Here is a 24,480-nt window from a genome sequence, read left to right as displayed (position 1 = left end):
AGTCTTCGCTGAGGGTGGAGCCCAAAGCAGGACTCAATCTCATGACCCGGAGATCACGAACTGAGCTGAAGCTGAAATCAAGAGTCAGAGGCATAACTGACTGTACCATCCACGAGCCCCATGTTCTGTGAACAGTTTTATCCAAGTTCATTATAAAGCAGAAAGGCTGGTATTGTTTTTGAGAATTAAAGCAACAGCAACAGCAAAAGAAAGGCCCAAAAAAGGCAAGAGGTGGGGGGCGAAAATCTTAGGAATCACACATACCTGGATCTAAAGGACATTCATTCAGTTTGGCAAATTCTGCTGGCGTCTTCCCCGTAAGAACACAGTTTGAACTACGCAGCATTATGGGCATTCTGTTGAAAAAAAAAAAGAAAAGAAAAGAATTACATAAAGATGGTCACTGAGCAAAAGAGGTGAAAAGAGGAGGAAATGTGCCCTGTACACATCACCAAGGAGTCTGCATTCCTCTTGGACATTTTATTTTTATTTATTTTTTAAAGATTTTATTTATTTGACAGAAAGAGACACAGCGAGAGAGGGAACACAAGCAGGGGGAGTGGGAGAGAGAGAAGCAGCCTTCCCGTGAAGCAGGGAGCCCGATGCGGGGCTCGATCCCAGGACCCTGGGACTATGACCTGAGCCGTAGGCAGATGCTTAACGACTGAGCCACGCAGGCGCCCCCCTCAGGCAGACAAGTGGCAGTTACGTTGAGAGCCAAGTGAAATGAAGCACTTCCTTAGGTACGTGGCTCTTCTAGTTCAGAGAATAAAAACTCAAATGTTTCCTTAAACTTTGGAGACAGACTTTGGTAATAATCAGAAATTGCAGGGAAGGGGCGGAGCAAGATGGCGGAGGAGTAGGAGACCTGGATTTCGTCTGGTCTCCGGAATTCAGCTGAATAGGGATCAAACCATTCTGAACACCTACGAACTCAACAGGAGATCAAAGAGGAGAGTAGCAACAACTCTCTGAACAGAGAAGCGACCACTTACTGGAAGGTCTTTTCTGATTTGTATAGAGTATATTTGCTGTGGACGTTGTTAACCTGTTAGCATTTTGTTCTCTCATTCATCTGTTCTCTGCACAAAATGACAAGACGAAAAAAATCACCTCAGCAAAAAGAACAAGAGATAGTACCGTCAGCCAGGGACCTAACTCAATACAGACATTAGTACGATGTCGGACCTAGGGTTCGGAATCATGACTTTAAAGATACTAGCTGGGCTTGAAAAAAGCGTGGAAGTTATTAGAGAAACCCTTTCTGGAGAAATAAAAGAACTAACATCTAACCAAGTCGAAATCAAAAAGGCTATTAATGAGGTGCAATAAAAAATGGGGGCACTAACTGCTAGGATAAATGAGGCAGAAGAGAGAATCAGCAATATAGAAGACCAAATGATGGAAAATAAAGAGGCTGAGAAAGAGAGAGAGAAACACTACAGGATCACGAGGGCAGAATTCGAGAGATAAGCGACATGATAAGACGAAACAACATTAGAATAACTGGGATCCCAGAAGAAGAAGAAAGAGAGAGAGGAGCAGAAGGTATATTGGAGCAAATAATAGCAGGGAACTTCCCTAATGTGAGGAAGGAAACAGGCATCAAAATCCAGGAGGCACAGAGAACCCCTCTCAAAATCAATAAAAATAGGTCAACACCCTGACATCTAAGAGTAAAACTTACGAGTCTCAGAGACAAAGAGAAAATCCTGAAAGCAGCTCGGGAGAAGAGATATGTAACCTACAATGGTAGAAATATTAGATTGGCAACAGACCTATCCACAGAGACCTGGCAGGCCAGAAAGGACTGGCATGATATCTTCAGAGCACTAAACGAGAAAAATATGCAGCCAAGAATATTATATCCAGCTAGGCTCTCACTGAAAATTGAAGGAGAGATAAAAAGCTTCCAGGACCAACAAAAACTAAAGGAATTTGCAAACACGAAACCAGCCCTCCAAGAAATATTGCAAGGGGTCCTCTAAGCAAAGAGAGAGACAAAAAGCAGCACAGATCAGAAAGGAACAGAGACAATATATAGTAACAGTCACCTTACAGGCAATACAATGGCACTAAATTCATACCTTTCAATAGTTACCCTGAATGTAAATGGGCTAAATGCCCCAATCAAAAGACACAGGCTATCAGACTGGATTAAAAAACAAGACCCATCAATATGCTGTCTGCAAGAGACTCATTTTAGACCCAAAGACACCCCCAGATTGAAAGTGAGGGGGTGGAAAACCATTTACCATACTAATGGACACCAAGAGAAAGCTGGGGTGGCAATCCTTATATCAGACAAATTAGATTTTAAACCAAAGACTGTAATAAGAGATGAGGAAGGACACTATATCCTACTTAAAGGGTCTATCCAACAAGAAGATCTAACAATTGTAAATATCTATGCCAGGAACATGGGAGCAGCCAATTATATAAGGCAATTAACAAAAGCAAAGAAACACATTGACAGCAATACAATAATAGTGGGGGACTTTAACACCCCCCTGACTGAAATGGACAGATCGTCTAAGCAAAAGATCAACAAGGAAATAAAGATTTTAAATGACACACTGGACCAAATGGACTTCACAGCCATATTCAGAACATTCCATCCCAAAGCAACGGAATACATTCTTCTCTAGTGCCCATGGAACATTCTCCAGAATCGATCACATCCTAGGTCACAAATCAGGTCTCAACCGGTACCAAAAGATTGGGATTATTCCCTGCATATTTTCAGACCACAATGCTTTGAAACTAGAACTCAATCACAGGAGGAAAGTTGGAAAGAACTCAAATACACGGAGGCTAAAGAGCATCCTACTAAAGAATGAATGGGTCAACCAGGAAATTAAAGAAGAATTAAAAAAATTCATGGAAACCAATGAAAATGAAAACACAACTGTTCAAAATCTTTGGGATGCAGCAAAGGCAGTCCTAAGAGGAAAATATATAGCAATACAAGCCTTTCTCAAGAAACAAGAAAGGTCTCAAATACACAACCTAACCCTACACCTAAAGGAGCTGGAGAAAGAACAGCAAATAAAGCATAAACCCAGCAGGAGAAGAGAAATAATAAAGATCAGAGCAGAAATCAATGAACTAGAAACCAAAAGAACAGTAGAACAGATCAACGAAACTAAGAGCTGGTTCTTTGAAAGAATTAACAAGATTGATAAACCCCTGGCCAGCCTTATCAAAAAGAAAAGAGAAATGACCCAAATCAACAAAATCATGAATGAAAGAGGAGAGACCACAACTAACACCAAAGAAATACAAACAATTATAAGAACATATTATGAGCAACTCTATGCCAGCAAATTAGATAACCTGGAAGAAATGGGTGCATTCCTAGAGATGTATCAACTACCAAAATTGAACCAGGAAGAAATAGAAAACCTGAGCAGACCTATAACCACTAAGGAAATTGAAGCAGTCATCAAAAATCTCCCAACAAACAAAAGCCCAGGGCCAGATGGCTTCCCAGGGGAATTCTATCAGACATTTAAAGAAGAATTAATACCTATTCTCCTGAAACTGTTCCAAAAAATAGAAATGGAAGGAAAACTTCCAAACTCGTTTTATGAGGCCACCATTACCTTGATCCCAAAACCAGACAAAGACCCCATCAAAAAGGAGAACTACAGACCAATATCCTTGATGAACATGGATACAAAAATTCTCACCAAAATACTAGCCAATAGGGTCCAACAGTACATTAAAAGGATTATTCACCACGACCAAGTGGGATTTATCCCTGGGCTGCAAGGCTGGTTCAACATCCGCAAATCAATCAACGTGATACAATACATTAACAAAAGAAAGAACAAGAATCATATGATCCTCTCAATAGATGCAGAGAAAGCATTTGACAAAGTACAGCATCCTTTCTTGATCAAAACTCTTCAGAGTATAGGGATAGAGGGTACATACCTCAATATCATAAAAGCCATCTATGAAAAACCTACAGCCAATATCATTCTCAATGGGGAAAAGCTGAGAGATTTTCCCCTAAGGTCAGGAACGCGGCAGGGATGTCCACTCTCACCATTGCTATTCAACGTAGTATTAGAAGTCCTAGCCACAGCAATCAGACAACAAAAAGAAATCAAAGGCATCCAAATCGGCAAAGAGGAAGTCAAACTCTCACTCTTTGCAGATGATATGATACTGTATGTGGAAAACCCAAAAGACTCCACCCCAAAACTGCTAGAACTCATACAGGAATTCAGTAAAGTAGCAGGATATAAAATCAATGCACAGAAATCAGTGGCATTCCTATACACCAACAAGACAGAAGAGAGACAAATCAAGGAGTCGATCCCATTCACAATTGCACCCAAAACCATAAGATACCTAGGAATAAATTTAACCAAAGAGGCAAAGTATCTGTACTCAGAAAACTATAAAATACTCATGAAAGAAACTGGAGAAGACACAAAGAAATGGAAAAACATTCCATGCTCATGGATTGGAAGAACAAACATTGTGAAGATGTCAATGCTACCTAGAGCAATCTATGCATTCAATGCAATCCCCATCAAAATACCATCCGCTTTTTTCAAAGAAATGGAACAAATAATCCTAAAATTTGTATGGAACCAGAAGAGAGCCCGAATAGCCAGAGGAATGTTGAAAAAGAAAAGCAAAGCTGGTGGCATCACAATTCCAGACTTCCAGCTCTATTACAAAGCTGTCATCATCAAGACAGTATGGTACTGGCACAAAAACAGACACATAGATCAATGGAACAGAATAGAGAGCCCAGAAATGGACCCTCAACTCTATGGTCAACTCATCTTTCACAAAGCAGGAAAGAATGTCCAATGGCAAAAAGACAGTCTCTTCAACAAATGGTGTTGGGAAAACTGGACAGCCACATGCAGAAGAATGAAACTGGACCATTTCCTTACACCACACACAAAAATAGACTCAAAATGGTTGAAAGACCTAAACATGAGACAGGAGTCCATCAAAACCCTAAAGGAGAACACAGGTAGCAACCTCTTCGACCTCAGCCGCAGCAACTTCTTTCTAGAAACATTGCCAAAGGCAAGGGAAGCAAGGGCAAAAATGAACTATTGGGATTTCATCAAGATAAAAAGCTTTTGCACAGCAAAAGAAACAGTCCACAAAACCAAAAGACAACCGACAGAATGGGAGAAAATATTTGCAAATGACACATCAGATAAAGGGCTAGTATCCAAAATCTACAAAGAACTTATCAAACTCAACACCCAAAGAATAATCCAATCAAGAAATGGGCAGAAGACATGAACAGACATTTTTCCAAAGAAGACACCCAAATGGCCAACAGACACATGAAAAAGTGCTCAACATCGCTCGGCATCAGGGAAATCCAAATCACAACCTCAATGAGATACCACCTCACACCAGTCAGAATGGCTAAAATGAACAAGTCAGGAAACGACAGATGTCGGCGCGGATGTGGAGAAAGGGGAACCCTCCTACACTGTTGGTGGGAATGCAAGCTGGTGCAGCCACTCTGGAAAACAGTATGGAGGTTCCTCAAACAGTTGAAAATAGAGCTACCATACGATCCAGCAATTGCACTACTGGGTAATTACCACAAAGATACAAATGTAGGGATCCGAAGGGGTACGTGCACCCCGATGTTTATAGCAGCAATGTCCACAATAGCCAAACTCTGGAAAGAGCCAAGATGTCCATCGACAGATGAATGGATAAAGAAGATGTGGTATATATACACAATGGAATATTATGCAGCCATCAAAAGGAATGAGATCTTGCCATTTGCAACGACATGGATGGAACTGGAGGGTGTTATGCTGAGTGAAATAAGTCAATCAGAGAAAGACATGTATCATATGACCTCACTGATAATGAGGAATTCTTAATCTCAGGAAACAAACTGAGGGTTGCTGGAGTGGTGGGGGGTGGGAGGGATGGGGTAGGTGGGTGATAGACATTGGGGAGGGTATGTGCTATGGTGAGCGCTGTGAATTGTGCAAGACTGTTGAATCACAGATCTGTACCTCTGAAACAAATAATGCAATATACGTTGAGAAAAAAGAAAAAGAAGAAGATAGCAGGAGGGGAAGAATGAAGGGGAGTAAGTCGGAGGGGGAGATGAACCATGAGAGACGATGGACTCTGAAAAACAAACTGAGGGTTCTAGAGGGGAGGGGGGTGGGGGGATGGGTTAGCCTGGTGATGGGTATTAAGGAGGGCACGTTCTGCGTGGAGCACTGGGTGTTATGCACAAACAATGAATCATGGAACACTACACCAAGAACTAATGATGTAATGTATGGTGAGTAACATAACAATAAAAAAATTAAAAAAAAAAAAGAAATTGCAGCAACTCTGCACCCACGGTAAGCAAAGGGACTGCCATTCGGTATGTAGAAATACCACGATGAACAAAGTGTGAGGAACAGAGACTGTCAAGACTTACCAGGCAATTTTAAGAACTATGCAAAACTACATGTGAAAATAATTTAAAAATCTATGAATAGGCTGAATAATAGATTTGCCCCTGGGTGCAGACGGAATTATTGAGCTGTAAAGGAAAGCGGAAAAAACTGTTGAGACTGTATGTCAGAAAGACAAAGAGAAGGAAATATATGACAAAGTTTAAGAGACATGGAAAAGACAGAGTGAAAAGGTCTCATATTCATCTAATCAGATTCTAGATGGAAAAAAATACAAGCGGCAAGGAGTCCTATTCAAAAAGATGGTGGCCGTGGACTTCCAAAAATGTAGGAAAGCCATTAACCCACACATATCTAATCCACACATATCCAATCATATCTACACAGCATAAATAAAAAGAAAGCCACTTCAAAATACACCATAGTCCAGATACAATCATCGAAGACAAAGAGAAGATTTAAAATCCAGAGAGAAGAGCAGGCCGCTTACCAAACAGGGAAGGATGACTGGACAGACAGGGGCCCACCTGCAATGAAGGAGGGATGGCGGGGGGGGGAGGGCAGTGCAAATTGCGGAGAGAGAACTGGCACCTAAATGGTGCATTCTGTTAGGGCATCATGCAGAATGAGGTCCACATGGGGAGATTTTCAGACAAAACCAGAAATTCAGAGTTTTTAATAAATAGTGTCTAAAGTTGATATACCAAGAAATAGAGGTATATACATAGCACTTTAAAGTCACAGATGCAATAACCACCAGAGTAAGAGACATGGTCACAAGATCCCAACGGGACTGGGGTGAGGAGCAGGGGAGGCTGTTGCTTTGTATCTCAAGTGCTCTCATGTACTATTTGATTTGTTACCAAGCAGGAATATTACCTGGACTAAACTGAAATCTTTCTCGCTCAAAAAACAAAAACAAAAACAAAAAAACCCCACAACCCACAACCTTTACATGAGGTCATGTATAATGTGGCTAGTGCGTGGTACGTGCAAGCACTCTGATCCACAAAGGTCACCTGCATGAGTGCAGTGAATGCAATCACCTCTCCCAGAGTCCGGCACACAGCGGGTATTCCCCAGTTACTGGTTACGTGCACGCCCTTCCTGCCTCCTCTGAACCAGGATGTAAACCCTAAATTGTACCGTGATGCTTTGTGCCTGTCTTTCCAGTCTGCCCTTCACAAAATTCAATGTGGGAAATTATTAATGATCCAAGATTTAACTGGACACGACTATGGTCCATATGTGAGAAAGAAAGATCTGAACACTGATAAACAGTCCTGCTGAAACAAAGATTAATATTCTAATATCTATCCCAACTTACTTTCCTGACTGAAGAGTGAGGACAGGAGCGATACACACAGCCCCCTCCTTCGGGAGACTGTAGGGAAGGATCTGTTAACCCCGTGTGTTTCCACGTCCCTCTGGACCTCTCCATCACAGCACTTACCAAGTGGTACCATAGTTACTTAAGCCTGCCTTCCCTGGCAGCTGGGGATGAACACAGCCAACTTAGTTGTGTCTAAATACCTTCTGCTGACCCGAGTACCCAGCACAGTGCAGGACAAGTGACAGGCAACTGGTGCATATTTGCTGAACCAATGGGTATTTGTTAAGCTCTTAGCACTTTTGAAGGGAGGGTAAAAACACTTGGGCAGGAACTGTTCGCACTAAGTTTAAAGTCCAACACCATTAGCAGATTCACAATATTGTGGGTTTTGTCCATTTCGACAGGCGAGTCAGTATATTTTCCTAACTAGGAAAAGCAGACTGCAACAATGCGCGCTGATGCGATCTATCATTTCCAAACCTGTTCCAGGCAAATAAGTAACTTCTCCCTTACATATCGCTACACTGGAAACAGTTCAACTTCCAAGAAAAGTCAAACTTAAAATACACAGGAATCCACCAAGAAGACTAGCCCAGGAGAGTTCGCTGAAATGCTATCTTACCTAATGTTTCCCTAACAGCTGGGATTTCGGGAGGAAACGGCAGCATTTTCCTTAGCTTTACAGAAAAGATTTCACAAGGAAAAAGCAGCACCACCGCTGCGGTGTGCTGGCCACTGCTCTGAGTGCTTCCTGGGCCAACTCACGGGGTCCCCAGAAAGACTCCCATGAAGTAGGCACCGTTTCCCACATTTTTTGGGTGAGGAAATGGGGCAAAGGGGACTGTAGTGCTTGCTCAAGTCACCCCACAAGACTAGGATGCAGGCAGTGTGGCTCCAGCTCGGACATCATTTCCCACCTGCCAATGGGTAAGGCGTTCCGGATGATCCTCTGGCTGCCTCGGGTATATTCAATATCCACTGTGATGGGGGCAGAGTACGTCATGTCCCGCAAACGGCACTGAAAGACAACCAGACAGTCACTGCTCCTCCTGCCTGGGAAAGAAAGGGTCCTGAAGCCTCCAAGAGCTCCATTCCTGGTAGAAGTATAGTCCACACTGAACTGAGCTGTTCCAGCTGCTGTTGTAAGGGCCCCGGGAGTGACAAGCCTGCCTTCTCCATGTGGGGAATGCCAGCCACTGACCCAGACACCCCCAGGCCATCTCTGCCCCGGCCAGCCCAGAAACGACACAGTAACTCTGGTACTGACTATCTTCTCGCTACCTGATGCCATCCCCGGTCTGCTCCCATCTTCGAAGCAATTAGATTGTTCCTTGAAAACTGGGTCCATGGAAAGTAATCAATGTGGTTACCTTATTGGAAAAGCTAACAGCCAGTATAATACCTAAAGTATACACATACACAAACTAAAAAATTTAAACTATAATTCCTTTTATTCTCCAAATAAACTAACTCTATCACAAAGTTCCCTCACAAGCGGTATCCTATAGCACAAATCATTCAACACATCCTATTAACAATTTATGCATCAGTTGGGGAACTTTAGAAACTACTGGTGTGTGCTTTAGTGAGGCGATGACTCGCTAAAGGATGCCCTTACTTGAGTCATGATCAAACACGGCAAACCCCACCAAAATCTTGATGACCTCCTGTTTTATTGATGGTCATCAGGTGGCTCGCATTCTCAAAAAGAGAATTTCTCTGAACATTGACCATGCAATTCATGGGACGGAATCCTCTGCCTTCAACTGAACCAAAGACAGATTTAAACTTTTTCTTTCTTTCCCAGTGCCTGGGATCTTAAAATATTAGATATCTCTATTAATGATGAATGAAAATTGCTTATTTTATACTTAATTAGATTGAGCCTCCACCTTCTGGCCACACCAAAGGTGACGTGGCATGGAGGTTCAGAGCGTGCACCCTGCCGCCTGGGCTCAAATCCTGGCTCTACTGCTTAAGTTTTGAATAACTCTTCTGCACCTTGGTCTCATCGTATGTAAAGAGGGAATGAGAATAATTTTAATTCCTAAGAGTATAAATATGTATTTTTAGAATAATGCCTGGTACAGAGTATTTATCTCATTTTTATTAAAAAAAACTAATGTAATGCCCATGATGGGCAAATATTTGTGTGTTTCAACAAACTCCTCTCCTTCAAATGGAAATGAAATTTGACAGAGGTGGTAAAAGTGGGGACCCTTTTCATAGGCCCCAAACTACCCCATAAGGGCCCCTGGTCCCCCTCCGCCTCTCTGTCATCACAGGAGTGGGGCTGTGCTGGGGGATCTGCAGGGCCAGCACCTGCCACTCCTACCATGGGTCCCCTGACTGCCCACCCACCTGCTCTCCCACTCTCCCCGTCTCTCCAAGGATCAAAATCCCTCCAAGACATCTTCGTGCCCTCTCACCCTAGCTGAAATAATGCCCATGTGTTTTCTCCAACATCAGGAAGAATGATTATGACAACTGTGGCCTCAGGCTTCTCGAACTACCTCAAAATACTTTGTCTTCTCTCTACTCTACACTTGGTAAGATAATTCAGAAGATGACTTGGAAATTGCTAATTGGTGCCTAGTTCTTAAAAAATTGGAAAACTCCAGCAAAACGGACTGGGGAAGTGGCAAAAGTGAAAGTGGTGCATACACTTTCCAACATTCCAAACCTCGCCACTTCCTACTCAACACAACTTCCCTTCCCGGGCCTACCTCACCCTTCCAGGCATTTCAGCGAGCAACCCCTGGTGTCTGTTTCATGTGCTCTGTTATTTTACTCTCACCACAGAGTATGAACTCCTTGAGGAAGGAAAGGGTCTCATTTCTTTTGTCTCTCTCAATGCTGAGGCACAAAATACATGTTCAACTGACACTCGATGCTCCGTGATTAAGTAACACCAACATTTAGCTGAGTGAAATGTTTGGTTCCATGATCATGCTTCCCATCTAACATCGCTCAGACAACAACCCTAACATTCTAACAACTTATTGTTTAGTAAAGAAAGGTTCCTCTGCCATTTTCCCTAACTGCTTAACATTTCAGCTTTACGTTAACACAAACTACATAAATCTACAAAAATCATTTTTTTCCTAAATCAATTCCAAATTATGGACACTAAGTGGAAGAATTTTCAGAGGAATCTAGAATGTGTTAAAAGCCAATAAACAAGCCTGTTCTATAACCCTTTGTCTGCAGCTCTGCTAAAATCCTGGTATTCAAATTTTCTTCCCATCCATCTCTTCTAACAGACTCTGAGCCCTGCCCTTGGTCTCCTCTGCCTAAAACAATGCCTGCTGACCCTCAAAAAATGTGCTCAGTAACCTCTGCAAAAGCACAGCACACGGTCCTAGGCACAAGTGGCTGGCTGGGGCAAGGGTGAAGGGAGGGCTGCTCGAAAGCTCAGAAGCAAGGACGCAGACAGGACACAGTTATGTAACAGCACACATTAACTAGGATTCAATGACAAACTAAATCGTGCTGAACTGTTTCTCTATACAGTTATTATATAAATGCTAATTTATTTTGGTTATCTTTGCCTCATAGGAGATATTCTTCCCCTGTTTTTAAATCATTCTAAGAGCATATATTAAGGGCAAAGACTCTTTGAGTTAAGGCAAACAAATTCAATTATGGTAAGGCAGATAATTACCTCATGAGGCGATACTGGTCTAGTTACATTGAAACTTTCTTCAACATCAGGAAGCCCCACATAGATATTAAGATACCTGAAAAACAAATTATTCCATGACCAATTATACCATTTCAAAGAACATATAAACAAACAAGCTATTTTCCTCCCAAATACAAGGATTATACTTTGACAAATACTTACCTTGCTAAGAATGACAAACAAGTTAAAAATTGTAATTTGAGATCTTCTTGACGTGATAGTACATAGAGCTCTGCCAAGGAGGAAAAATACTATCAAAGTCTTTTTTAAGAAATTACTATAAATCTCTTTTTAAAGATACTGGAAAGATAGCTCTCTAAAGGTAATATTTAATGAAAAGAGCTATTATTCGTGTAAGAAAGAAGAGGTTGTAAGGGGGAAAAAATACAGCTCTTCCTTGACTTACAGCGGGGCTACAGCCCAGTAAACCCATTGTCAGTTGAAAAGACTATTAAGTCAAAAATTCATTTAATATACCTAACCTACCAACCATCAGAGCTTAGCCCGGCCTACTGTAAATGTGCTCAGAATAATTACATTAGCTTATAGTTGGGGAAAATCATTTAACACAGAGCCTACTTGAAAATACAGTATTAACTACCTCATGCAATTCATTGAATACTGTACAGAAAGTGGAAAACAGAATGATTAGGTGTCAGCTGTTGACCCTCGTGACCGCGGGGCGGGCGGGAGCTGTGGCCACACTGCCCAAGATCACAAGAGGATTGTGCTGCATATTGCTAGCCTGGGAAAAATTCAAAATTCAAAATTCAAAGTACAGCTTCTACCGAATTGGGTCTAGTTTTCACACCATCGTAAAGTTGAAAACTTGTTAAGTTGAACCACTGTAAATCAGGGACCATCTCTATGTGCTCATTATGGCAAAAGAAACAGGAAGAAAGCAGAAACTAATGAGACTGGTGACCTACTGGGAGTGTCTGGCAACAGGGTGGAAAGACTCCGGAGGGGAGTGACAACTTCCTGAAAATACTTTTTTCTATAGGTCTAACTCTTACAATCACGTTTCACACACTCAAAAAGCAAATGCATAACTAAAATCGACCAGGACGCAGAAGGGGACCCAAAATGGAATACAAACACCACAGCCTTACAAATGAGTAATGTGACTGCACTCAGAAGGTGGGAAAGGAAACGAGTCTGAGTAACTGTGGAAACGGTATTTTGCTCGGATGCTGTAGAGATAAAGACAAAAAAAGCAATATACAGATATTGTACTCTATTTAGTAAATTTTATTCTCACAGAAGTTATCAATTAGCAATTCTGAAACTATGTATACTCTAGGACTGAATAAATAGGTACAAATAGTATGGATAATGAGAGCCAGGTTTCTCATTTTAGGGATAGAACTTACAAATAAGGAAAGAGGTCAGTTAGAATGAGTCCTGTGGAGCTGGCCTGAAATAGGAGGTATCAGTATGCTGGTTTTTTATATAAAAATGGATAGCATATGGAAATCCCGATGTATGCATGCATGTTAGTATATAGAAACACATGTTTCCTTGCTCCATCTACCAAGGCTTTAGTATCCCTATCTTGGTTTTTAAACACTATTGTCCAGAAAAGGGGACTAGGGCTCCCTGGGAAATGGCTGATTCCAGGCTGACGCAGGGAAAAAAAACAGATCAACCACATCCCATGGCACCAGAAAGTAGTGCTTGAAAATTAACTGGGGTGTGCTGAAAGGACACAGCAGTCAACTCGAAGACTCTCCAATGGCCAAAGCAAGGACAATTTGACCAGTAAAATGACACTATTGGATTATGACCCATAGATTAAAATATACAAGTTTACAATATAAATAAAATTAAAGAGATAAAGGGAAGAAAAAGTTCTTCCTTCCAATAGAATTCCAGTACTAACGTATAAGGAATGATGGCAAGAAAGCCTCACCAAGTGGTAAACACACAGCAGTAATTGTTATAAGAACCATCCTTGATGCTAAAATTAGTGGGTAAGCTATGTGCATAGTATCAAAGGATCTCCCCGGAAGACACTTATTACAAGAAGAAAAATAGTAAATTACACTGGACAAAACCTGCATATACCACCTTAATCAAGTGAACAAAGGTAAAACCACCAAGAGTAGAATATACTGACACCTGTAACCCCCGACACAATGCAGGGAAAATGGCACAAAACATTCTGTGCCAAAAATGCGTAAGCCAACTGAATCATGAGCAAACCTCATACAAACCCAAATCAAAGGACGTCCTACAAAACAATGGATCAGAATTCTTCAAAAGTGTCAAGGTGATAAAAGACGAAGAAAGTATGAGGAACTGTCACAGGCTGGGGGAAGCTAAAGAGACATGAGAACTAATCATCATGTCGGGCTCTGGATTGAATCCTGGGCCAGAAAAAAAGACATGAGTGGGAAAGCTTGAAACGAGACATGCTGAGTAGTTGACAGTATTGTATCAGTGCTAACTGCCTGGGTCTGCTAATTGTAGCTTGGTTATGTAAGATGTTAATATTAGCACAGGCTGGGTGAAGGATAATATGGAACTCTCCATACTATTTTGGTAATTTTTCTCTAAGTTTAAAATTGTTCTAAAAAATGTTTTAACCTAATAGTTTCAGTACTTCTCACGCATAGCACGTTATAATTAGTTTACCAATTAAAAAGTGAATAATTTTCTTATGAACCAGATAAAGACAGTTATTTTGATAGAGTTTTGGTAACAACCACATTCACTTTAAAAAACGTTAGACGTAATCAAAGCAGCAAATCAATAGTAGCTGATTCCTTACTTCAGGTACCACATGGGGTCGGCATCGCTTGTGACCTTTTCGTTGGCTTTCATTATCTTCTTTATCTGCAGGGGAAAGAGGACCATTAGGAACATCTCTGGCTTCCATCAGTTCTCGTCTCTCTACTTTTTTATTTTTTAAGTAGGCTCCACACTCAACGTGGGGCTCAAACTCACGACCCCAAGATCAAATCACCTGCTCTACTCACTGAGCCCGCCAGGCGCCCCTCTCTGCTTCCAAGCCCTGCTGCTTACCTCCACGTTAATGAAATAGTTGAATGAATCTATATGCTGTTTCACAAGGCCTTTCACCTAAACAGACAAAAAATAGAAAGTAGGTTAGCAACAACACAGCATACTATGTCATAGACTCTAACCACAGGGAACCTTCATATTTTTCTCAAAACCAAAGTGAGAAAAAAAAAATCCACAATATCACTTAGTAGAACTTTACATTTATGTGTCCTCATTCCACTTCTACTCCATCCTAATACACCCTCAAATTTTCCTCCTTGAGAATCAATCCGACCCTTGGAATTCAAGATAGGGGTATTTGAACATACCTAATGACTCCCCATAAGCTAACAAATGAGGCAAGATTTTCTCTGCATACTTTCAATTTACAAAAATCCAAGAAACAAAATACAGCAATTAAGCATTGTTTCTTCAACCCTCAAAAACGCCTGTTTTCTTTTCTGTCTTTCCCTATCCGGGTAATTTCGAAACTCAGATCACTTATAGAAGACCAAGGGGGGAAAAATGAGGATCTTTATTAAGAAAATTGAAAATCACTGCATTTGAAATTGAAAGGCAGGTGAAACTCATGGAACCTAAGAGCAGATACCAGCCAGCAGAGACTTCCCTTTCATCTCAGAAGTCAAAGACAACCGTGCACATAGTGTGCTGTGCTATGGAAAACACTGAAACAATAACACAGACTCCAAAGTGTTAGAATTTAGAAGGCCTGTATGTGTTCTTTTTTTAAATATTAATTTTCAAGCACAATGGGTTCAGCACTACTAGAACATTCCTAACACATAATCAGAGCCTTTGCTTTAATTACACTTCCTTATTTGGATCTCACTGGCTTACAAAACAACCATCCCATTTAGAAGCAGTCCTAATTACAGGGGAAAAAAAATTCAACCTTATATACTGATCTGATGTCTACCTTCCTCCAGTTTCCACCTCTTGGACTTAACTGTCCTTCTGGAGAGAAAGGCCTGCTCTTAGTCCGTTTATTTATAACTCTCCTTCATGTTGTCACATTCAGGATGACCTATTCAACTATGTCTCACATGCATGCCTTCCAGACCCTTCCTTCAGCAGCAGATGGCCTGCTCCTGGGCGTGCTTCAGTTGGCCAATGTTCCTCCTATTACGGGCACCCTGAACTCACTGACAAGGTTCTCGACAGTCTGACCAGCATACAATGGGGCTACTGCCTCCCTCATTCTGGATACCACATCACCACCATTTATTTAAAAAAAAAAAAAAAAAATCAAGGCCATGTTACTGACTTATCAACTAAAACTCAAAAGGTCATGCTTATCTTCACAAAACAATGCTATTAAGTCAAACACAGCCAATTTGGTATTTGTACAAAAGCAAGTGCAGGGATTTACATTTGTCCCTCTTCACTGTTGTCATCCCAGCCTAAGAACTGAGTCTTGAGTCTGTTGGCCAACAGCGGTGGCAGCCTCATAAGCTTTACGTTTCCGTCTTCAGTTATGTATTAAAATCTTTATACGTTTATTCTTAGGCAAATATATTTCAAGGTGGTCTGAGTAAAGGAGAATCCCAACTTTGAGTGAATGAATGAATGAATGAATGAATGAAATGACCAAAGTCTTAGGTCTCTACTGAATTCTCACTCTCTTCTTGGACCATGTGCCATCATTTGTCTCCTCTTTCTTGAATCATAAATACCACCCTTTCTCCTCTGCTTTTATACACTTCCTTAAAAAACAAAACAAAACAAAACCTTTCCCTTCCCTTGACCTTATTGCCATTTTATTTCTTTCTTGGTCACTCTTCTTAAAACCTCTTTAACAGCTTCCTATTGCTGTTAGAAGAAAAGCCAACATCCTTAACATGGCTTTCAAATCTGGCCAGCAATCTGGCCCAGCCTCCCCAGAACCACACCCAGCATTCTCCCTTCTGCCTACAACACAAAACTAAGTCAGATAAGCCTCTACTGATTTTTCAAAGTCTCCATGCTTTCACTTAGCATGCTTTCAACATCCATCCACATTGTAGTATGCATCAGCACTTGATTTCTTCTTATTGCCAAATAATAATCCACTGCAGAACCACTGTATGGATATCCCAGATTTTATTCATCCATCTGCCAGTTGATGGCCATTTGGGTTGTTTTTACTTTTTGGCTATTATGAACATGTGTGTACAAGTTTTGTGGGACATGTGTTTTCATTTCTCTTGAGTAAGTAGGAGCAGAATTGCTGGATTATATGGTAACTCTGTTTAGCCATCTGAGGAACTGCCAGGCTGCTATCCAAAGCAGTTGCAGTATTTTACATTCCCACCAGTAGGGTTCTAGTTTCCCCACATCCTCATCAACATTTGTTTATTACCTTTCTCTTTGATTACTGCCATCCTAATGGGTGTCAAGTGATCGATCACTGTGGTTCCCCCTACGTCTCAGCTTATGCTCTTTAAAAGTGAACTGAAGCCCTCTACTAATCTTATATTCAGCAGTTCCTGTGACGATCCACTCATCCATTCCAGCCAGACTGGTCACCGTTCTTACAGACGCTGTGGAGGCTCCCCTTAAGTGCTTCTATCATGGCGAGCTCTCTGCATTAGACCTTTCAGCCTACTTAAATCCTGTCCTCCCAAGATGGGGTTTACATCTCACCTCGTCTGGGAGACCTTCTCTGACCACCTGTGGCATCACTCTTTTGCCAACCCCACTTCGTTACTGCATATACTACATCCTATCTCTAAAATTAGATGACCACTCTCCCAACCAGCACTTTACATGTGGTCAGGGAAACTGCCTTATAATTCCTTCTATTTCTAAAATATAGCAAATTACAGAGTTGTGCAAAGTCAAAAATTATTAGTTGGTGATAAACACTTAATCTTTAAGAAAGATGAATTTAACTTTTTTCATTTGAAAAATAACTATTATTAAATGTTAAACAATTACCTTTAAAAATGCTGGAAGCAGCCTCCATTTTTCCTGCAAACCAAAGCAACAGGAGTATCAGCACTCTGTGCCAGCAACCACAATATTTTTATAAGAAGTTATTTTAATTTACCAAAAATGACTTACTTTATCACAGAAAGCAAAAGAAAATAAATCAAAATGAAAAGAACAATTTTAAAATTGTAACCACTTTTATGGAAATCCTAGATGTGTGTGTATGCATTCAAATTTATATATACACACATATACCACCTATTTCTTAAACAGAATATACTTTAATCTTTTGATGAGTTAAGGTTCCAAGCACTTTTCATACATTATTTTATTGTCATGACACCTCCTGAGCAAGCTGGGTTTGCCAGTTTGAGACAGGGAGAGTTAGTTTCAGAGTCCTGGGAAGCTGGATCTCTTGGCCCAAAAAGAGTTCTTTCTCCTTCCCATTCTTTCCCAGCTAGTGTCTGGTCGAAGCTCATCTCATCAAAGGATCTGCTTTGATGAGGACTGCATACATGATGTTCATCTCCTACCTTAAATACCTGCAAACTCACATACTGCTCGAGTTCTTAGGTATGGCATCTACTCTGCTAATGAGAAATCTAACAAGTGGTTAGAAACAAGTCTAAAGTAAGGATACACAGTTTCTGAGTAAGGGCCTAAGGACCACACAGGACCCCGCAGCCGCTATAAAAACCCTTGACTTTCACTCTGAGTGACATAAGAAGCATCAGAAGGTTCTGAGCAGAAGAGTGATGGGATGTTGACTCATCTTAACTGGATCACTCTAGCTGCTGGGTTCAGAACAGACAAGGTTAGAAGCAGAGAAATGACTCAGGAGTTTATGGAAATACTCCAGGCCAATGGTTAACAGTACAGATAGTGAGAAACTGTAGTTAGGAGACACAATCAAAGCCAATAGGACTTGATCAAAGATTAGATACTGTGAAAAAGAGGAGTCAGGACCAACCCCCCAGAGTTGCCATTTATGGAGAGAATGCAGGGATACTGCTGAGCAGCAGGGTTAGGTGTGGACGGGCTATCAGGAATTTGGCTGGGAGCATGTTAAGTTTGATATATCCATTAGACAGTCAGGGGGAGATGGCAAAGAGACAACAAACAGGGGTCTGGTGCTTGGGAAGAGAGTGGCCTAAAGATACAAATTAGGGAGAGGTCTGCGGATGGAGGACAATTAAAGCCACATAATGGATGAGATCACCTAAGGAGTGTGGACGGGGAAGAGTTCCGTGCAGTGAGATCACAAACACTCCAATATATAGAGGGGAGCAGCAGAAGGCAGATCCAGCAAGAGGAGTGACAGGAGGGGTCAGGGAGGGAAGCGAAAACCTGGAGAAAGGAAAACACATTTTTCAAGAAGGAAGAGAGGTGGGGTACACATACATCTGTATCTTCCTCTCAATGTTGCTGTGGCCCTGAAACTGCTCTAAAAAAAAGTCAGTCTGCCAAAAAAAAAAAAAAAGGAGGGAGTCAGGCAAAACTAATCTATGATGATAGAAATCAAGTAAGTTCAAAAGGGTTCATAAGGGAACTTTCTGGGGTGATGGAAATGTTCTAGATCTTGTACCGAGTGGCAGTTGTTTGGGTATACGTTAACTGTCGAAACGAATGTAACTGAACACTTCAGATCTGTGCATTTTATTATATGTAAATCTACAAAGAGGAATGAGAGAAAAATCCAGAAGGAACTGTGTGAATAGAGAAGATCTCAGAGCAGAACGGGGAAGGAGGTGGGAATGGTGGGAAAAGACTGAAGAAGTAAACAGTGGCCAGACCGAGGAGAACCTTATAAATGTGGTTACGATGTTAGATTTTGCTCTAAGAGCACAGGGCAGCGGTTGAAGAATTTTACTCATGGGAGCAACACGATCATAGTTGTGTACTTAAACTGATGGTAAAGTAAAATGAAACTGACGGCTCTGGCTACAGAGCGGAGAACAGGTGGGAGTGAGACGAGTCAGCAGCCTAGGAAGTAAGAGAACAGCGGTTCCAACTTGGAGAATCGCGGGAAGTCTCAGATCTGAGCGTACTTAGTAGGCAGGATCCTAAGATGTGATGGTGGATGGGACACGAGAGGGCCAGGAAGAGGAATTGTTATTCCTGATTCAGAAGCCTGGGACTGTGGTTCTGGTTCCTTTACAACTGTGCAAATTCAAGCAAGATATATATAAATCCTTCAGGCTTATCTCTCAGGTCTTCGGAGAAGCAGTCAGTCTGTAGTTAAGAACGAAAACTAAAATCCGACAGCCAAAGTCCAAAATCCAGATCAGCCACTTAACAGCTTTCTGGCACTGGATTAATTACATAACCTCTCTGCGCCTCAAAAATCTTCATTGGCAAAATGCCGTGAAAATAGTACTTATTTCAGAGAATTAAATAATGCAATGCACTTTAGGCTTAGACAGAGCCTGTCACATAGCAAGTGCTCGGTAAATGCTGGCTCTTAACTCTTCGAAGAGTTAAAAAAAAAAAAAATCCAGTATTGCCCGATGATCACCAGTGTACTGCAAAGCACTCATGGATTAAATCTTTTGGACTAATCATAATGGACCTCACTAATCTGCCAAATAATTATAAAGAAATTCTTATAATCCAATAGATTCACAGATCATGTCACTCTCCTGCTTAAACCCTTCAATAGCATCTCATCACTCCTTCGGAGGTCTTCGGACGTCTATGGGAGATCAAAACCGTCCCTAGTCAGGACCCTCAACTACCCCTTTCTCACCTCTGTTCCTCCGCTTTTCCTCACTCTAGTACTACCGGACTGCAATTCCTGAAAAACAGAGGGTCTGACAATCTTACCTACAGCGGTGCTCAAGTGTCTTGTTCCTCTACTTCAAAGTTCTCCCTGGACAATTTCTCCACTTCCCCCGTTCCATGCCAATAAAGACTGAGGCCCAGAGGGGTTATGTGTGCCTTTCCAGAAAGTAAACTTATGTCCACAGCTGAACATTATTCATTAGGGAGCTCACGGGAGGGCACACTTCTGATTACCTGATGAAAGGTATGGGGCTACTCCCCAAAATACAGATTTTTTTTTTCCTAAAAACTCAAAAGATATTGAGTAAATGTTCAGGGCGTTTAAAATACTCCTGCAGCCCAAACTTGGATGGTTAAAAGGATTACTGGCCCGGGATTCGGAGGATGTGGTTTCACCGCCACGGGCAAATGTGGGGCCTGACGAAAGCGTCCTCTCTAAACCCGCAGGGATGCACTACGTGCCCCCAGGTGGGTGCGAGGACCAATCGTGCCCCGACACACACGAGCACCGAAGGAGCCCCCAGCCCCGAGCAGCGAGCGCGCGGGACTGCCCCGCCCGCCCACCGCCGGCTGAGCGCTCCTCCGAGCTCGACCCCTCCACGTGCACCCGGCAGCCCGCTCGGGAAGAGACCCACTCCGGAAGAGACCCGCTCCGGAAGAGACCCGCTCCGGCGCCGTGAGCATGCGCAGAGCTGCCCCCCCCCCCCCCCCCCGCCACGAGAGCTCTCGGGGCAACGCCTCCTGCGGACGCTCCTGGCCCTTTCCGCTCCCCGCCGGCTGTCCTCACCTCTACAGTGGGGATGGGCGCTGCCAGTTGCTCCGGGCTCAGGTTCCCAAACTCTTCCGCAAGCACGTCCATGCTGCGCTGCTCACGACGAAGGTAGAAACAAGGAGAATCCCCCCCCCGCCCGCTTGCGCTGCCCCCAAGTAAACTGCAGCACCCGCGAGGAGCGGTGCGCGGAGGCCTAAACGGTCCCCGCCGCGCAGGTTAATTGGTGGTGGGACAGAAACGTTCTGCCTGCTCCGGGCCCCAACCTGCGGTGGAACCCGGATGTGGCTGAGGCGAAGCTGGGAAACTGCGCCCCCTGCTGTCGCTTGGAGGTGTCCGCCGGCTAATCTTAACCAGCGGACAGGTTTAGTGCCAATTACTCCATAATTGAGACCAGTAAAGCGTATTGGTTGTAATTTTTTAAATAATTCAAAGAAAAGGGTAAACGGATAATTTGCGCAACTTGAGCCACCGAGGCAGATGATTCGTTCAATCCAGTCCAAAACTACACATTGTAGAGTATGGAAAAATAGGAAACTTAAATGCTTAGTAGTAGGGAATTGGTTAAAAAAAATTATGGTACCTATGTGTGATGGAATATTATGCAGTCATCAAAATGACCTAAAGTGAGGAGGGATTAACTCACTAGAGAGTAGAGCAAACAGGACAGTAATTAAGATAATGTTATATTCTCAAAGGACTGGAGAAAAGATCCGGGAATAAATACCAGGATGTAGAGAAATTTAATATGAAAATCTGATGATATTTTAAATCAGGCAAAGATGGGTTATCCAGGGCGCCTGGGTGGCTCAGTCGTTAAGCGTCTGCCTTCGGCTCAGGTCATGATCCCAGGGTCCTGGGATCGAGTCCCACATCGGGCTCCCTGCTCAGCGGGAAGCCTGCTTCTCCCTCTCCCACTCCCCCTGTGTTCCTGCTCTCACTGTCTCTCTCTGTCAAATAAATAAAAATCTTAAAAAAAAAAAGACGGGTTATCCAATAAATGATACTGGAACAGCTGATTAGCCATTTAGAAAAAAGTCTAAGTAAATCCTTTATGGCTTATGTATTTAAATGTTAAAACTTAAAAAAAATATATAAGTTGAGTATGTTCGTAAGATTGAGATTGTGAAAGTCTTCAAGGACAGCAACACAGAAATCCTAAAGGGAAATATTCATAGATTTGGTAATATAATTGTAACCATAGTTTTATGATTCCATGAAAATGTAAAATTTTCTGAACAGGTTTTTTAAAAGATTTTATTTACTTGAGAGAGCGAGCACAAGCGGGGGAGAGGCAGAGGGAGAAGCAGACTCCCCATTTAGCAAGGACCCCGACATTGGGGCTTGATCCCAGGACCCCAGGATCTTGACCTGAGCCAAAGGCAGACACTTAACCAACTGAGCCTCATGCAGGCTCCCTTTCTGAACAGATTTTTTAAATTCACTGTGAATAGAGTTCTTTAAAAACACAAGTTGTTAGAAAACAAAGTATTGGATTGGTAGCCCTAATTTAAAATGAACTACAGATCAATAGGAAAAACTCCCACTGGAAGAAAACAGGGCAAAAGATACCAGCGATTGTTTAACTGGTACACAGTTTCCGTTTGGGAAGATGCAAAAATTGTGGAATTGGCAGTGGTGAGGATTGCACAACAGTGTGAATGTACTTAAGGCCACTGAACTGCATGCTCCAAAATGGTTATAATGGTAAATTTTCTATATATTTTGCCATAGTAAGTTCTGAAAATTTGTAAATATACATTTACCATTTTCTCATCATGAACATACAACCCTTGCCTGCTGTTTAATTTCTGCATTAGCAATTCTTAGGAGATACAGGCACTGAAATTTACTTGAAGTAGCTAATTAAAAGAAGAATCTTAACCCTGTGCTTGAAGGTCTTACAGTTTACTTAAAGAGACACATATACTTTTGTATCATCCTTGTGAATTACCGGAGAGCAGCCTATTTAGAATCTAGCATGGAAGGGACTGTGAGGTGATTTTTAGATGGCAGAGTTCTCAAGTTTGGCCCAGATGTGTTGGCTTACTGCTCCAGAGTCCTCTTGGCTTTCCACGCTCAAAGTGCTTCTCCAATTTTAGCATCTGAATCACCTGGAGAACTTAAAACAACCTCAATTTTCGTATTAGACAGGTTTGAGCTGGGGCCTATAGATTTGTAGTTCCAGTAAGTTCCCAAGTGTTGCTGATGCTGCTGGCCCAGGGATCACACTTTGGGAATCACTGTCCAACATAAGACATATCGCTGGATACCGTATCCTCTGTTTATGCATCTAGCTCTTCTTCAGACCCAGAGCTCCTGGAACAGGAACTCTCTCGTTTGTCTTTGCATTCCCAGGTTCTAACCCATGTTTGCTCCTGCATAAATTTTTGTTGAATAAGTAATTTGAAAGAAAATAATGCAGTGAGTATTAATAAATTTGATATTTCATGTTTAAAAATACTTATTTTTTGTTTTGTTTTGTTTTTTTAGTTTCTCTTGAAAAGAGATGGATTAGGTAGCAGGGGTCCCAGAATCCTGGATGGGAACAATTAGCTGACGCTGAGTGGTGTCGGGGCCCTTAGACCACAGCTGCCACGATCTGTGCAATCCTTCCCTTGCTGCACCTGCCTCCCCCCTCCCGCCCTCTCTGCCAGGTATTGGCATTTGCCCCCAGGTCAACCCATGACTTCTTTCTTATGCCCTAAGGAACTGAATTTTAAAAACCAATAAGCCAGAAGCAGTCTCCTGAGTTCTCTGTTTTCTGCTGTCACATCCTTTTCCTGAGATATTAGTGCAAAAAGACTCATGGTTTGAGTAGAAGGCCGGGCATTTTGGGAAGGGAAATCTTGGAGGGAAAGATGGCTGACATCTTGGAATACAGTGCTATCATTTAAGTATAAAGTGCTGCAATAGTCAGATGAGAAGGTGACCATGGGGAGGTGGGTAGGGGAAATAGGGGCAAAAGAGGAAAAACAGGTGTCCAAGTTGGACTTTCATTTACTGATCATTTACTCTATGCCAGGCATTGGAATAACCACTTTGTGTGCATTCTCTGATGTAATGATCAACTGCTGGGAGGTAAGTATGATTATCTCCACTTGACAGGGGAAAAGACTAAGGTTCACAGGGATTAAGAAATTTGCCAAGCAGAGCTGGAATTTAAATCCATAATTATCTGACCCCAGAGCTCATGTTTTCAACCACTCTATCATAATACCACACTGAATGGATGGGGTGGCAGAAGACATTTCAAGCAGAGAAAAACAGCGTGAGCAATGGCATGAGAGCTTTACACAGTACCACATCCTGACAATTGAGTGTGGCTCTCCATAGGGCTTGTCTATAGGGAAGTGTCTTGTCGATGACACTGGAAAGATCTATCGGGGCTGGGCCATTATTGGCCTTTATGCCATGTTAAAGAAATCAGACCTTACTTTGAGAGGCTTCAACATGAAGACACTAGAAACAAAAGAAAAAGGATTGTCCTCTCTTCTTCAAAACCTTGATGCATCCAGACTGGGAGAACACATGCATGATCCTGACTTCTAAA

The 24,480-nt window shown here is 42.1% G+C and overlaps 1 protein-coding gene across 2 annotated transcripts in view; it reads right to left on the bottom strand.

The window, feature by feature from the left end:
- POLR3B (RNA polymerase III subunit B) overlaps positions 1-21,665 on the bottom strand; it is a 110,426-nt gene extending 88,761 nt beyond the window's left edge. The window contains exons 1-7 of one of the 2 annotated variants that reach the window (XM_028121624.2): positions 20,946-21,665; positions 17,384-17,416; positions 14,468-14,524; positions 14,214-14,278; positions 11,420-11,495; positions 8,673-8,773; positions 265-356 (exon numbers count right to left, since the gene is read on the bottom strand). In XM_028121624.2, coding sequence (XP_027977425.1) covers positions 265-356; positions 8,673-8,773; positions 11,420-11,495; positions 14,214-14,278; positions 14,468-14,524; positions 17,384-17,416; positions 20,946-21,017 — 496 coding nt within the window. In that variant the 5' untranslated portion in view covers positions 21,018-21,665. Of the gene's footprint in view, positions 1-264; positions 357-8,672; positions 8,774-11,419; positions 11,496-14,213; positions 14,279-14,467; positions 14,525-17,383; positions 17,417-20,945 lie in introns of those variants that run through there. The other variant, XM_028121625.2, reaches the window with a different exon arrangement.
- Positions 21,666-24,480: the final 2,815 nt, after the last annotated feature.

The sequence above is a fragment of the Eumetopias jubatus genome, unplaced genomic scaffold (assembly GCF_037043125.1).
Source record: "Eumetopias jubatus isolate StellerSeaLion01/CBP00866 unplaced genomic scaffold, mEumJub1_p1.0 scaffold_8, whole genome shotgun sequence".
Taxonomy (NCBI): domain Eukaryota; kingdom Metazoa; phylum Chordata; class Mammalia; order Carnivora; family Otariidae; genus Eumetopias; species Eumetopias jubatus.
Note: the sequence above shows the minus strand (reverse complement) of the source record. Positions and strands in the feature narration are given on the sequence as shown.